At 43.3% G+C, this 16,579-nt stretch overlaps 1 protein-coding gene across 1 annotated transcript; it reads right to left on the reverse strand.

Annotated features, from left to right (window-relative positions):
- Positions 1–12,666: 12,666 nt before the first annotated feature.
- On the reverse strand, positions 12,667–15,663 carry LOC139362585 (protein FAM90A5-like). Its single transcript, XM_071094104.1, has 4 exons — positions 15,541–15,663; positions 14,854–15,053; positions 14,286–14,394; positions 12,667–13,629 (listed from the first exon to the last, which is right to left on the reverse strand). The coding sequence occupies exons 1-4, from the start codon at positions 15,661–15,663 to the stop codon at positions 12,667–12,669; spliced, it is 1,395 nt and encodes a 464-aa protein (XP_070950205.1).
- Positions 15,664–16,579: the final 916 nt, after the last annotated feature.

A 16,579-nucleotide genomic window follows, 5' to 3' on the forward strand; every position in this document is an offset into this window, starting at 1 on the left:
ATAGTAGGAACTGAAGTAAAATTGTTATACAAAAACTGTACGTAATTAATGGATATAGTTTGGCAAATTTGCACATATATATTACTCTTGTTACCACAACCAATATCCAGGTAATAATATACCCATCACCTCCAAATGTTTCCTACGTCCCTTTATTGTTGTTGTTGTTGTTGTCAGAACCCCTAAGATCGACCCTCTTAACAAATTGTTAAATACAAAATACCTCAGTAATAACTATAGGTACTATGTTTTAGAGCCTATCTCTGTAATTGACTCATTTTGCATAGCTTCAACCCTTGAACAATAACTCCCCGTATTGCTCTTTCCCACTCAATAAAATACCAAACTCTTTCAAAGCACATTCTATATAATCCACTTTATGAAGCTTTTTCTAACATTCTTTTGTCTGCTCTCCCTCAGTAAAGGGAACTACTAACATAACAATTACCTATTTTGGATTTTTGTGTCTCTTACATATATTCCTGCATGAACCCATTTAACACTTTATCTCCCATTATCTTAATATGAAGTAAAATAAAACTTGAAATGATTTTAAAAATGAAATCACAGAAGGGCTTTGTAAAAGTATGATGTACCATTGCTTATTTGTAAGAATTCAAGTGACATTAGGGGTTTTAAAACATCTTTTGTTTTGATTGGTTCTTTGCTTGTAATCCTTGTGTCTTGCATATTGTGGGCACAGGGTCTTTCCCAGCTATTTGCTTGGGGAAGATTAGTTAGAGTTACAATGAACACCAAAGGCTATCTTGTCTAGTAACTTACCTTCCAGATGAGGAAATGAGCTGAGGGAAAGGAAGAAACTTGCCCAAGATCACCCAGTGATCAAGTGAGGAAGGTGATAGGGACAGCACTAACGCTTGGTATTCTGAGCCTCATTCTATTTTCCACTCTTGCCCCTTCTCTGTTTCCTCCTCTCTTCCCCAGCCTTCTAAAGAAAACTTTGCAGTTCTGCTGCAATGTCTACCTAAGGACATCCTGAGGAGACCCCACTTTTCCTTAGACTGCTTTTTTAAGCACTGTCCTGCATTTTCTTCTTCAGTCTTGTTGCATCCCATTTTTGGCTATAAGTAATGCTTCTGCTGTGCTGTTCTATCCAATTAGTTTTTTTCTATTTTCATTGAGTGAAAATTAAAACAACAAAAAACATGAGTTTATCTAAATTTGGAAGTTTTAAAACTTGATTAAAATTTCCTGGGGATATGGATGTAAGACATAGATTTTAAAATATTTTTCATTTTCAAAATTAAAAATCAAACCCATATGTTTAGCCAGGGTGACTACTCGATAACTACTAATCAGATGGGTCTTCAGTAATGCCACAAGGTTAATACTCTTATAAATCAATTCCCTGGTGTTTCGTGCTACTGAGTTAATACAATTTGATACGGTATCACCCTTAACCAGGCTTTGAGGAGTCACACAAAGGAACAGCACAACAGAACCATAGGGTGGGATGTGTGGGGAAACCGAGATGTAAAACACAGCCTCGACTCTGACATTTACTCCACTGTTGGGAAAAGTACTTCAATTCCCAGGGCCTTAATATTTTCCTGTATAAAACAGGAAAAATAGAGCCATCTTTAAGGTTTTGTCAAATCTTGTTGCTGAGTGATTTTAGTGTCTGCAGCTATCCTCTCTGCTAATCACAACAAGGTTAACTAACTGTTCTTTTGTTTAAAGATATTTTTGCATTTGTTTACAAATACTTATTCTTCCTTTCACAAAAAAGGAAACATTTTAAAGATAATATACAAGATGTTCAGAGTCCCTTACATATCAACTCTTCACAATGTGGTAGAGTAGCTTAACCCCATTCCTAAGAGTAGAGATTCAGATCAGCCTGTATGTAATTAACCCCCAAACCTATGTGGAGTGTGGGATAGATAATATATTTCAAACACATGAAAAGGCACACGCACATACACACACACAGACACGCACACACACACAGTATTACCAAGGCAGAGGTGCACATGAAAATATTGGATAGACAGCTCAAAACTCTTAGTATTAAAATAATCCTAATAATAACTTTCCTTCCAAAGTCACCACCGACAATCAGATCTCTTAAAGGTTGGTGCCTTAGGTTTGTGAACTTTGTGTAACTTTTGACTTTCTTATTTGGTTGTATGCTATTTATCTCATAGAAAGAAACTTCTTCTTCATCCTATGCCAGTGCTGTATTGTAGGGGTTTGTGGACGTTTTCCTGGTCTATAGCAATCCAGGTTACTGGCCTCTGGCTTCTTAGGAGCAAGGCCATCACATGCTTTTGTTCTTTGCTTGCTTCCTTGTAAGGGCCCGACATACAGTGGGTGCTAAACAAATGTTTGGTCAACTGAACTCATTTTCCACCTCCGTTCTCTTCCACTTCAATCTCTCCCTTTTACTTCTTCCAGATTAGTTTTCCTACAGCAAAATGGGAATTGTCCAAAAACTGTCCTTCATCTTTACAACTTGAAGGATTCATTACCCTAAGCAGTCCTTCGATATTGACTATCACAGACTAGATAAAAAGTCTGGGTTCACCAAGAATAGGCATGTGTGCCATTATATTTTCTGTTGAAAGCTTTGGAAAGTGTCTTTTAGCAAACAACATAAAGCATAGAGTTTGACCGTTCCTGACAATGTAAAAGGATCATCCACATTCTCACATGTCCATGGCTACTTTCCCACTCCTTCCCCAACCTTGAAATCCTGAATTCAAAAGAAAACATAAGAAGATAGTATGTCTCATGTAAGGCAACAGGTTGCTTAATCTTTCTTGCCTATACACATTCAAGAGCTCCAGAAAAATTTCTGAGCTACTTAGGATGCCTGATCCTCTTCTTGGGTAAAAGGAATAAGTCCTACATGTAGTCACCAAAACCATGTCTGTTCAAGGGGCCTTATACCTGTGATTCATGATTGCATGCTAAATGTAGAAGGATATGCTGTGTTGCAGGGCCATGTCTGGTCATTGTTTAAGTTCTACTTTGGAGGACTAGTTACTGAGAAGGAAGAGGGAATGATAATGTTAGAAATTGGAATAAAACTTAAGGGGAAAAATCAAGTACAAGGGACCAACAGTACTGAGGGGCAATAGGTTGAAGATTTCTTCGATGATTGTAATATTTTCAAGGAGACCTCCATGAATCCTTCCTGGCTGACCCCCAACATAGCTTTGGCATAGCCCTTATGCCAAATGTCTTAGGCTAACTAACTTTTCCTAAAGAAAATAGAGGAGTTATGGAGACCAATATTTAGTAGAATAATGCCTGATTATCTTGCTTTTGAGGTCTAGTAACTGCTAGTAAACTTGCCTAATTAATTCACATTTATTTATTTATTTATTTATTTATTTATTTATTTATTTATTTTTTGAGACGGAGTCTCGCTCTGTCGCCCAGGCTGGAGTGCAGTGGCCGGATCTCAGCTCACTGCAAGCTCCGCCTCCCCGGTTTACGCCATTCTCCTCCTCAGCCTCCTGAGTAGCTGGGACTACAGGTGCCCGCCACCTCGGCCGGCTAGTTTTTTGTATTTTTTTAGTAGAGACGGGGTTTCACCGTGTTAGCCAGGATAGTCTCGATCTCCTGACCTCGTGATCCTCCCGTCTCGGCCTACCAAAGTGCTGGGATTACAGGCTTGAGCCACCGCGCCCGGCCAATTCACATTTAGAGGAAGAGTAACGAGGGTTTCAAGCACTTGAAACACCACTGACTTCATTTCACGTGAGAGTTCTTATGGAGAGCTAATGAACTAGGAGGCTGCAGGTCTCTTGGCCAATAAGTCTTCTAGATTTCCTGGGACTCCCTTTTCTGGTCATAGGTGATTTTGCTTTTGCTTTGAGTATTATAGCACCATAAGGTGTCAGACACTCTGCTCTTACCAAGGCTTACCGAAAGTTTATCTTGTTATTTGGTAGAGTTTGGCCCGTTAAAAAGAGAGAGAGAGAGAGAACGATAAAGAGGAGGACAGCAATCCTCACTGCTGAAGGAAGAAGAAAGCTTGGCTTTATTTCCAGTAGGCAGAAAAAACTTCCCTCTGTAGCTCTCTAGCACCAGTGGAATGTCTTTGTTTGGATAATAAGTGTCCTTTCATACCTCATTAGGCATATTCACAGACAGAGATGTACTATGCACGCAAAATCACCTTCATGGGATGACTGAGAAAGTCCATGTTTTATTGGACACTAAGTTCGTTAGAACGATTTGGGTGCAGTTTTGATCAGAAAACCTTGTTAAATGGGAAAATAAGTTACAAATATTTTGGCAAAAGATTAAGGTTTATGAACAACCAACCATTTATATTAAGTTACAATTAATTAGGCCATGTTGAGAAACCATTTGGTTTAGTTAACGATTAAACATTTTGTTAGTGAACACTTCCCAGACTTTACTAGCCCTGCTAATCCCTGCTTTGCTCCTGGTCTGAACCCCCACAGTGCCTTGTTTATGATACAGTGCCTACTGCTTGTATGCTAGATTAGTGAATGTATATTTCCTCCTCTACTACTGTGTGAGCTTCTTGTTTGCCAGGACAGGGCTATATTCCTCAGAGCTGAGGAGAGAGTTGAATCATGTGGTCCTTTATTCTCAAATCCTCTTCAACAAGTGAAGCGAAACAGGACAGTGAAAGGCCACTGCACATGGAAGCAGGAGGTCTGGATTTGGGTTCTGAATCTCTAGATCTATTACTAACTGGAGGTATGGACAGAGTCAGGAAAATTTTCTTCCTTAAGTCTTGATAGCACCTATGTAGGTCCAGATCTGTTGGGATTCTCAATAATTACTGTGCATGAAATCAACTGAAAGTTATTTTTCAGTGCAGAATCTTAGCCCCATTCTATGAAATGTTTACTGTTTTATAAATTGATAAATAATTTTTATTAGACAATGTAAATTTCCTTACTTGCACCAACATACAAAAATATTGAATAATATTAGCAGCAGAATCTTTTAACAAAATAACTATGTATAGCTATTAAACCACTTTGTTTCACTGCTTTTTATTTTCTTTTATTTATCACCATTGTTTTATTTATAAACATTGTTTCTGCTCATAAGGAGTGTGTATTCTCTACATGTTTATAAAATTAATGCCTGAATGAAGTTGCTTAAACAAGGCAGAAGTTGATTTCTTTGTCACTTAAAATTAACCTGTAGTTACACCATTCAGGGCTAGTACAGATACTTTCTAATGTCATTAGGGATGCAGGTCCCTTCCAGGTATCTGCTCTGGTATACTTTAGAAAATACCCTAGTTTGGCTGCTAAATTCCCACCTATTATTTCTGAATTCTAGACAGCAGGGAGAAAAAAGGCGTGGGAGAAGGGCAAAGGAACATCTACCCTTCCTTTTTAAATTATTTAACCAACCCCCCCTCAAAAACACCTTGTTGAGATACGAGTACATTAAAAAAGCTGTACCAATTTAATATGTACATCTCAGTGAGTTTGAGGATAAGGATACATTCTGAAAGCATCACTACTATCAAGATTGTAAACATAATCATCACCTCCTGAAGTTCTCCCTCCCATCCGAATGATTATTTCTATTAGTAAGAACAATTAACATAAAATTCACCCTCCTATTATATTTTAAGTATGCAATACAGCATTCATAGCTATAAGCACTATGCTGTAGATTAAACCTCCTGAACTTATTTATGTTTGTATATCTAAACTTTGTACTATAATCACACCTACTCATTTACCTACACCACAGCTCCTGGCAACCTCCAGTCTACTCTCTGCTTCTGAGTTTATTTGAGATTTCAAATACAAGTGAAATCTACAATATTTGTCATTCAGTGTTTGGTTTATTTCACATGACTTCATGCCCTTCAGATTCATGGATGCTGTCACAAATGACAGGGTTTCATTATTATATAATACTGAATAATATTCCATTGTGCATACATATATATATATATAAAACGTTAATTCATCCATCCGTGAATGAATAACATGTGTGTCTTCTTCATATATCTTGACTATTGTGAACAGTGCTGAAAAGAACATATGAGTACAGATATCCCTTTTACATACTGATTTCAATGACTTCATATATATATATATATATATATATATATATATATATATATAAAATAAGTGGGATTGCTGGAACAAAATGATATTTTTATTGTTAATTTTTTGAGAAACCTCCATACTATTTTCCAAGCTGGCCATACTAATTTACATTCCCACCACCAGTATACAAAGGTTCCCTTTTCTCCACATCCTTACCAACACTTGTTATCATCCATCTTTTTGATAATAGCTATTCTAACAGGTGTGAGGTGATATTTCATGGTAGTTTTCATTTGCATTCCTGTGATGACTAGAGAGGGTAAGAATTGTTTATATATATGTCGTCCATTTGTATCTCCTCTTTTGAGAAATTCCTACTCATATCTGTTTGTTCATTTTAGTTTTTTAATTCTAATTTTATACACAGAGGATACATGTGCAGGTTTGTTCCATGGATGTATTGTGTGACGCTGAGGTTTAGAGTATGAATGATCTCATCACACACATAGTGAACATAATACCCAATAGACAGCTTTTAAGGCCTTGTACTCAACCCTCCCTCCTCCCTCTAAGAATCTCCAGTGTCTATTGTTTCCATATAAGTGAGAGCTAAACAATGTATAACCCAATGTTTAGCTCTCACTTATAATGGAGAATATGTAGTATTTGGTTTTCTGTTCCTGCGCACAATACCACACTGGGCTAATTTTTGTATTTTTGGTAAAGACGGAGTAGCTTCAGCATGTTGGCCAGGCTGGTCTCAAAATCCTGAGCTCATGCGATCCACCCACCCCACAAAGTGCTGGCATAACAGGCATGAGCCACTGAACCTGGCTTTTCTAATTTTTTTTTAGCTTATATTAGGCTTGTCTGTTCTAGAATTTTGTACACATTTGTTTATATTATAGGACACTTTTTAGCTTAGCTTTCTCCACTCAGGGTGAGAAAGATTATATTGATCCAAGATGTTGATTAATAGAGTGGATTATCCCCCGTTATTGCCCAATATTGCTCTATAATATGCATATAATTTGTTTATCAATTTCCTCTCGATAGACATTAGAGTTGTTCCCAGGTTTTAGCTATTGTTAATAGAACTCAAGGACATATTCTTAAAATAAAAAATTTCAATCCAAAATGTCCTTTCCTTTTGACTCTCCAATATTGTGTCAGGGTTACATTTTTGTTGTCATGAAAATCCAATTACATTGAACAAGATGTGTTTCCAGAATCAAGGTTCAGTATATGTGTGGTCTAGCTGTGTCCCTAGAATGTAGCCCTTATTAGTTTTATTAAGCATTTTCCTATATAAATTGAAATCAAGTAGAAGATGCATTTTTCCACAGTAGGAGAAATAGAACAGTTTAAGACTTTGGAGAGATAGCAACTTGCTCCTTGCCTGTGCAACCCACCTCAAAAGATACAACTCTTCCAACTTTTGGTTTCTGGTGACTTGTCCAAACAATTAGATGTGAATTGACCTTATTCCCCCATAATACTACAAGTCGATCTTCTGCACCTGGCCAAATACAGTATAAAATTGATGGGCATACATTTCTTTTGTTTTCATGCTTTCTATTTAAAGCTATTCTCCTTGGCTGGGCACTATGGCTCATGCTTATAATCCCAGCACTTTGAAAGGTCGAGGTGCATGGATCACTTGAGGCCAGGGGTTTGAGACCAGCCTGGCCAACATAATGAAAGGCGTCTTTCTGAAAAATACAAAAATTTTCTGGGCATGTTGGCACATGCCTGTAATCCCAGCTACTCAGGAGGCTGAGGCAGGAGAATCGCTTGAACCCAGGAGGCAGAGGGTGCGGTGAGCTGAGATCGCGCCTCTGCGTTCCATCCTGGGTGACAGAATTAATCTTCATCTCAAAAAAATAAAAAGCTAATCTATACTTTTCTTTTGTTGCATTATTAGAATGTAGGAGGTAATAAGGCAAAACTATTGTGGGTATGTTAATGTGTATCTGTAGCACCTAGAATAGTGCCTAGCCCATCACTTGTGTTGAAAATTGAGAGAACCTTCTTAATATAACTTTTCCACACTCTAGTTCTGAATTTAAAGACAGAAAAAGATAGGTTAGCAAATATAGGTATCAGTTATTTCTATTGACAGATCATTTGGAGAACATGTTTTTGGATGTGGGAGAATAAAGGTCCCTAGCTCTCCACCCCAGAAATAATTTTGCTGATACAAAAATCAGTCAGACATGGTGGCACATGCTTATAATCCCAGCTACTTAGGAGGGTGAGGTGGGAAAATCACTTGAACCCAGGAGGCAGAGATTGCAGTGAGCCAAGAGTGCCCCACTGCACTCCAGCCTAGGCAACAGAGAAAGACTCTGTCCAAAAAAAAAAAAAACAACAACAAAAAAAAGGTTGTTACTATATAGCAGATAATTTTATTGTCATCTCATTTAAAATTGAATAATACATTTGAGTCGAATTCTTATGCCTGCAGAGACATTTGCCTCTGGCTTAAAATCACTGGCTCCAGGAGGAAACTCCACCAGAGGGCGTCGAAAGGATTTCATAGTCTCTAAGTTATCTTGGTAATTCTTCAAATAATTCCTGGCAATTCTGTTAGGTCTTGAAATTCACTTACTTCTTACATGTTTAATAAAAAGAAGTTCAAAACATTGCCATGGCTGTTGAATTCCCACAGGCTTGTCTTCCTTTTAAAATTCATTACATGGTTTGTACTCTTTTGCAAATATAATACATAAGTTTGGAGGTGGATGCTTTCAGCCATTAAGTTCAAAAGTACTGCTACATGGGCCGGGCATAGTGGCTCATACCTCTAATCCCAACCCTTTGGGAGGGCAAGTTGGACAGATCACAAGATCAGGAGATCGAGACCATCCTAGCCAACATGGTGAAACCCCATGTCTACTAAAAATACAAAAATTAGCTGAGTGTGGCGGTGCGCACCTGTAGTCCCAGCTACTTGGGAGGCTGAGGCAGGAGGATTTCTTGAACCAAGGAGGTGGAGGTTGCAGTGAGCTGAGATCACACTATTGCACCCCAGCCTGGTTACAGATCAAGCTTCTGTCTCAAAAAAAAAAAAAAAAAAAAAGTATTGCTACATGGACATCCATCACTCTGGCATCTCTGCCATAACAACTGAGTATCGAGAATGTCTGTTAGTTTCTTTAACTCCAAATTTGTGTTGTGTCCCTCGGTCTCCTGTCATACCATAAAGTGTATTATTTACAAAAAAGATAATTTATCTATAGTTATTTCCTCTCAGTATGCTACATCCTTTTAGAATTTAAACATAGTGTCTCCCAACCTGAAATTTGATTTTTGAAAAACCAGAAAAATGTTTTTGGACACCTTTTATTTCCAGCTGTTTTCATCTTCATCTCCTCTCCTGAACTCAAGTTGAGGGTGAAGTTCATTCGTCAAAATTTCTCCTCAACTCACAACAACCTCATCCCACTCCAATATGATTTTTGTCCCCATGAATTGATGCACATAATTCTTGATGGCAGTGGTAATGTCCTAATAAAAAAAATCATGAGATGGCATCAGACTTTACCTTATTTTCTAGCTCAGCAGAATTTGATTCCTGTCTGATAAGGAAACCATATTTTCTCTAGAAACTTTTCACTTTTGTCACAGGTTTGGTTCCCAGGGAGCTGGATATAGATGAAGTTTAGTGTGCAGGATGTTTATTAGGAAGTAATGTCAGGATCCACATCTGTGGAAAGGATTGGAGGGAAGCCTTATGTGCAAAGGGACAAGTCTAATGGCAATGCAGCCTGACTTTGTCAACTTCTTCTGTTCAGCTAAGAAGACCTCCCCTATTTGTCCCATTTGAATCAAATGGCAAAGCCTATGCATCCCTTGCCTCCATTAATAATTGTGTGCTTGCCACTTGTGGAGGGTGAGACTTTGAAGCAGGTGGCTTTCTGTGGCTGAAGTAAACCTTAAATGTGCTGGCAAAGTTTTCCAAAGAGACAGAGAATGGCATCTGCCATGTATGTTGCCCCTTTCCAAAGAGGAAGCAACAAGGGTAACGTCCTCCAATGGCTCTGTACGCAGATGGGTGGACAGTAATGTCTGTCCCTCCTGTGACCTAAGAAGAACAGAGGACAGACATGCAGCCAGGCAGTTAGAGGTGACACAGTGTTAGGAGAGAAACATCTGTCATAAGCAGTGCTTCTTTGAATCAGGTGTGACACAAGTCTTGCATCCCTTTCATGGACTCCATCCCCATTATCCTGCTATCCTACCTCATGAAGGTGAGTGGGGGCTGGATGGTGGGCAGTCCCAGGACGAGATACACTTTGCCTGCAGTGTTCCCACATGAGTTCCAAGGTAGCCCAGGTGGTCATCCATGAACTTTGTATTTTCCTTATGCTTCTTGTCTTTGCCTTTGAGGAACACGTTTCATTGGACTCTGAGTCCAAACAACTCATGTATCCCTATATCTTCCCATTGTCCTTCACTTAAGGGAATCTCTAATCTCTAATGCCTTTGTTTTATTTTTACTATCAATATTATAATAATTAACATTGTCGTTATTATCTTCGTTGTTGATTTTCAGTTATTTTTATTAATGGAGTTAATATGAATTATTCTTTTGTGGCTACTTACACCAAGATGAAGATAATTTATTAGTTCAGGAAGAATCTGCATTCTGAAGGTGAATAGAAGTTCACACTACAGATGGGCAGACACATGTCCTCCCAATTCCTGATGGACCTCCTAGTGCCTCCTAGACCTAAGGGGTCTCCTGCAATGCTCCAAGATGCCACCAAGGCAGGAATCCCCTTGTGCATGCCTGAGAGCATCCAGGATGAAGTGAGGCTCTGGAAAAATGCACGAGTTTCCACATAATCCCCAAAAACCTTACAGGTGAACTGGATGCCACAGAAACAGGAGTGGTCATTGACACAACAAAGTCACCAAAATTGTTTTGAAGTCAATTAGGAAACCCAGGAATCACTCTTACCGCCATTAAGAGGAAGAACAGGAGCGTGTGAATGGCATCCCTGTCCTGCCTGAGACTCCACAGATATTTCTATGTGGCTTCAGGTACCAGGAATCTCCGTGATTTTCAGAAAGGCAGGGACAGCTTATGCCAGCCCATCCCTCTGCAGAATGTGCCCCAGCAGATCAGAGGCATGGAACCATCATGGACTGCACGAAGTCTCAAGGGCAGCTTTCCAGACTTGCCTGTGACTCTAGGTAAGTTCTGAGTCCACGTGGGTGCCGAGGAAATGTTAATGATGACCTGGAAAGATGGGACAAGCAGACACCACCCCTAAACAATCTGCAGGATTCCAACTTCAACAGGAAGCCAAAGACCAGCTCATGCCACACTAGTGCACCTTGAGAACCCCTGGATGCAATGCCGCTCTGCAGAGTTCAACAAAGAAGTGGCTGGGAATTTTGCATTCTAGGCTGCATTTTACAGTGCTTCTGGACACGTGATCAGAAATTTAACACTGGCATATCTAACTCTGATATTTTTCACAAAATGGTTTTCTAAAATGAGGTAATATAGACAAAATATAATATAACCATATGTATTATATGCCAAAGTATGCTTCACTGGCATCAAGTAGATTCACCTTGAAATACAATCTAGGACAACCTCCATCTTCAGAGTATTTTCTTTTCCAGAGTGAAACTCTCCCACCAAAAACCAACAACATCACAGGTTTTTGCCGCCAACAAACCGACAGAAAGCCAATACATTTATTCTACCACTGTGAAATGGACTGCGGTGCAACACATACGTGTGAAGCCCCACACGAGGCATCGCGGTGAACCAGATGGGGACTCGTGGTGCAAGCAACGCTCCCCATGTGTTAGCGTGCGTGAGATTCACTTGGAGGAATTTGACTAGGTGCGTGTTGGTAGAGTGGGGCTGAGGTTCTCTTGCCCCTGTGGATGTTTAAGAAGTCACAGGTCCTGCGAAGACCTGCGGTCCCCTCAATCAACTCTGTTTCAGAGACATAATGACTTGGATTACTGACAAGTCAAGACATTTTCAAGCCCTTGGAAAATCAGTTACACACAAATACGGAATGAAAGTCAAAAGAGAGTACGTCATCTTTTTGAGAATTTTATTCACTTCAAAACAAATTAAACACACCTATTTCCAATGGTATTCCAGAGCCCAATTTTCCAGGCTGAGGAAACACCTGAAGAACGCTTTGCGCAGAACGCTTCACAGCGTCCAAAACACTGCTGTCAGGGCGGGGCACAGCTGAAGGCCTGCATCTCTCAGCGTTCTCTAACTGTTCCCTGAATCAGTCATCTGGAGAGCAAACACACAGTCATTCCCCAGTTTCCTACTGACATCACAGCTGAAGTCTGACTCCCGCGTGTCGCCGTCACCCAGTTTCTGAGGCAACGAATCACTGGCACAGAAGCTTCTGGTGGCGGGTTTCCAGAGAGCCCTGCAAACTACGATGTCCCTCACCAGAATTTGATGAAGCAGAGTCTCTGCATCTGGTCCCTGCCTGGCCTGGGCTCCAACATCCACAGAAGCACCACAGCTGGGGAGCTTGGGAGTCACCACACACAGTCTGCTCTCTGCTCTGTGCGCCTCAGTCCCACAGACCCCTCCAAGTCAAGGGAGCTGGATGCAATGGAGCCCCGGCCACCTGTAGCCTCACTCCAGGTCAGAATCGCTGTCCTCTGAGGAGGAGGAAACCTGAAGGTCCTCATAGAGGACACTCAGCGGGACAGGAACACAGGGAGCCTCAGACTTCTCTGAGACATGAGGGCTGTGAGCGAGGAAGGCTCCCGGCTTCTCAGGAGAGGGAAACGAGGGAGCTGTCAGGCGGCTTGAGCTCCACCATCCGTTTTCCAGTCTCCGGAAGAGCATTCTGAGAGGCTGGGCCCCATCGTGGCTGGCCGCTGGGTGATGGGACATGGTGCAGGCCTGGGCAGTAGGCAGGCAAGGTCTGCTGTGCAGAGGCTGCCGGTCGCTGCTGGGCACCTGGGCGGTTGTCCCCCTGCTCATCTGGGGCGACGGACTTGGTCTGAGTTCGGTTGCAGCTGGCGGAGGTTGGAGAGTCTCCGGGGCCCCCAGCTCACCTCCCTGGATGGCATTTTCGGGCACCTGGAAGGGACCCATTCTCGGTTTCTTGGGGAAGTTCAGGCAAGCCTGAGTCGGAGCCTGGGCAGGTTTCTTGGCTCCTGGCCTGAAACTGAGATTGGAGCCGAGGCCCAGGCTGTGTGTGTCGGCTGGTGCACAGGGCTGTGAGGTCACCGCAGGACGTTTGTCTTGTGCCTGGGGGCTGATGACCCGGATCAGGCCGTGGGGCTTGGAGGCAGCCTGGGGAACCTCTCGGCGGCCACCCTGAGGTCTGCTGTGTGTCGGCTTCACCACGACGAGAGGCTCCGGGCCCTGCTGCCTGACTCCAGGCTGAGGGATGTCGGCCATAGCCCCTGTCTGTCGTGCCTTTGGTTGGAGACTTGACGAGGAGCTCAGACTGGCTTTTCTGAGGGGAGACAGTGAAGCCAAGACGCATACCGTGTCAGACATTTTAGTAGCTGAACCATCAGTGAGGGCAGGGTCCACGCGTGGCCTCTTATTGGTTGTGTGGAATGGCATTGGCCTGCTTGCAACCTGAAAGAAAGGAGACCACCCATGTTAGAAGTTCCTCGGCATGGAGCCAACATGGAAATCAACCACATCCAAAGACAAGGTGCACACAGCAGGAAATTCTTAATACGGTATGGACAGGCGGTCCTTGGAATTAGGGACAGATCCTCAACGTGAGTGCTGATCGGGACAAGACCCATGAAAAATGCACTCTCCAGCTGTGATCTAAGAATACCATTTTTCTAAAGACTGTGTCTTGGGCATTCACTGGATCAAAGCGCCTCCACTCAGCCTTCCATGAAGTGGGACGGACTAATGCCCTTCTGAAGGCAGGTTGGTGGCTCAAGGGTTCCCAGGACGTCTTTTCTGAAAACATGCATGTTCCTGGGGTGAGCCTCCTCCATGTTTGGGGCCCCTGAGGGACTAATTTCCTCAGGTCGCTAGGAAGATGTTGTTGGCAGGCTTGCCGTCATTGCACAGAAAGAAAGCAACAGCAAATACAGCACCTTCAGATGCCTTCACCTGGAATCAAATGGACCTGGAAGGATCGTGGAGTCCCTGACCCCAAGAAGGCAGGGAAGAGGGGTTCCCCGATCCCCTCACACACACGGGAACCTGAAAGTAAATCAACCAGGGTGACCTAGAGGAGAAAAAGACCAGGGACCCAGGGTGACACTCACCCTCAGATAATCACAAGATTCCATGGATTCTTTTCGATTTGGCGGCTGCTTCTCCGGAGATGTCCCGGAAAAGATCTGGAGGAGAGCCTTCCTCTGCGGGTCTTGTTGCCTGCAGAAGAGAAAAAGTTCAGGCCCTGCTCCCCGCTTCTCCCCATGAGACAGGGAGAACCCTGTCTGGGGCCCAGTCCCGTTCTGTGTTTTGTGATACATAAATAGAACTTTTGTTCCCTTTCCGTCTCTGCACCTTCCCTCATGTGCCAACCTTCCCATCCTGCCGGTGGCCCTCTAGGCTTCCCAAGTAAGGATTGTCGTTTGGATTCCGTTGCTTTTCCCTCTGTCATGGGGAACCTGCACAAAGCGCCCCCACCTGGCCCCCGTCCCTGAATCTCCCAGAGCCAAAGGAGCTCCTGGGTGGGGAACCCGGGAGGACACGGAGCTCTGGTCTGTTTCTCTGCAGCGTTCCTTCCCTGTCCCGGAGACGGAAAGGCACACGGTGTGCAGGTGCAGAGACACCGTGTCCTTAGGTGGCAGTACCCTAAGGATGGTGAAAACCCCTCCCGCTGCTCACCTTGGTCTCTCTTCCTTCTCTCCCTTTTCCTTGTTCCAGGGCTCAGGGTTCCCTCGAACCTGAGGCTTCCATGGTTTCCGGTTTTCTTTCCCTTCCTTTCTCCCAAAGGTCTGGGGAACCAGGGCTCCGTTCCAGCACTTCATGGGGCACCTGGTACTTCTGGCCGTGTGCCCAAAGGCCCCGCAGTTTTTGCACTTGACCTGTGGGTGGAAAGGAAGTGATGTCAGTGAATGAGCTGAAGCCACAGGCAGTGATCCAATGTCAACATTGAGACGGATTGTGAATTCAGAACTGAGTGAGGATTCCAAAGAGGGGACACCGGCATGGGGGCCCTGAAGTGGAGGGAGGGTTCGGTTACGATGTTCCCTCCCAAAGCCCATGTGACGGAGGAACTCTCAAAGGAAGGACTCAGGATTCTAGCAGGGACGATTGTGAACTCGATGTCCGCAACACAGCCCAACCTGGCTACACAGGATTCTGAGTGGAAAGGGAGGTTGTTCCCAAGAGTCTCTCAAGGGACCTGTCAGACCGGGGAGGAGGTCCCAAGCCAGGTCCACCTTGGATGGGTAAAGCAACCCGGGTGGTGCTGGCAGAACTCTTTGGAATCCAACCCAGTCTCTGAGGACCGTGTGACACTCGCCCCCTTCTCCCCTCTCAATACCCAAAAGATTCCAGGGCTACACGTACCGTGGGATCTTCTTCATCGGGTGGGGGAGCCCTTGGCCCAACTGGGGCCCTCTGCTGCTTCTGGAGGGTCTGGGCTCTCACGAGTCTGTTTACCCCACTTTTGGGGTCACGACGTGCCATCATCTGCATCTCCTGGGCGTTTTATGGCCGCCTTTTTCAGGGATTGATGGTTGGGTCACCTGAATCACACACAAACACACGCAAAGCGATGGTTAGGCACATTGGATATTCACACACCCACAAGAAACCCCCAGCTAATTCCGTGACGGTGTGGTCATGAGGACACCTCACCACCCGTCGGTCAAATCTGTGGATCACAATGTGGTGTGTGCATCCTCAGATATTGTGTGTTCCTCTGCCGTGACTACCTGGTCCAAGAGTAAACCTGGCCTGCCACACGGCCCACGGCCTAGGTATGTGGAGTTGGAGTTGAGATTTCAATCCCAACCAAACAACTGATTCTGGAGACTGGACTTAGGTCTATCACCATTCACTCCAGTAGAAGACACAGTGATTCTCTCTCCCCTGAGGGACAAAAGAATCGAAGCTACAGGGCATGGCCGATGTCACCCCTTGGCAGGTCTGCTTGAAGTCAGGGATAAAGGATGCTTCCTATCAGAACTCGAATCGCTACTCTTGCCTTTTCATTTGGCAACTTCCAAACACAAATTCATCGAGAGAAGTTAACTCCCTCTCTACCACACTAGCAGGTGATGGTCTTTCCCGCTCTGTCTTTTTGGCTTTAGCTCCAGCCCCTCTTTATTTATTTTTCTGGTATTTTACACGCGCCATACGAATTCATCTAAACAAATGCTGAACAAGTGGCATATGAATTTCTTACAAGGCTAAAAAGCAAACCAACCCTTTTCCAAAGTTCTTTTTCCATTTACCCGCCAATTCAGCGTGCTGGAGTAAATTTCTTTTTGCATTTCCATCTGGCTCTTATCCCAGGCACGAAGATGGAAATGTTTTCTCGCTTTCTGTTCCAAGAATTACGGATAAGGAGAACACATCCTACCCCACCAGCGAGCCCCAGTGT

The sequence above is a fragment of the Macaca nemestrina genome, chromosome 4 (assembly GCF_043159975.1).
Source record: "Macaca nemestrina isolate mMacNem1 chromosome 4, mMacNem.hap1, whole genome shotgun sequence".
NCBI classification, from domain to species: domain Eukaryota; kingdom Metazoa; phylum Chordata; class Mammalia; order Primates; family Cercopithecidae; genus Macaca; species Macaca nemestrina.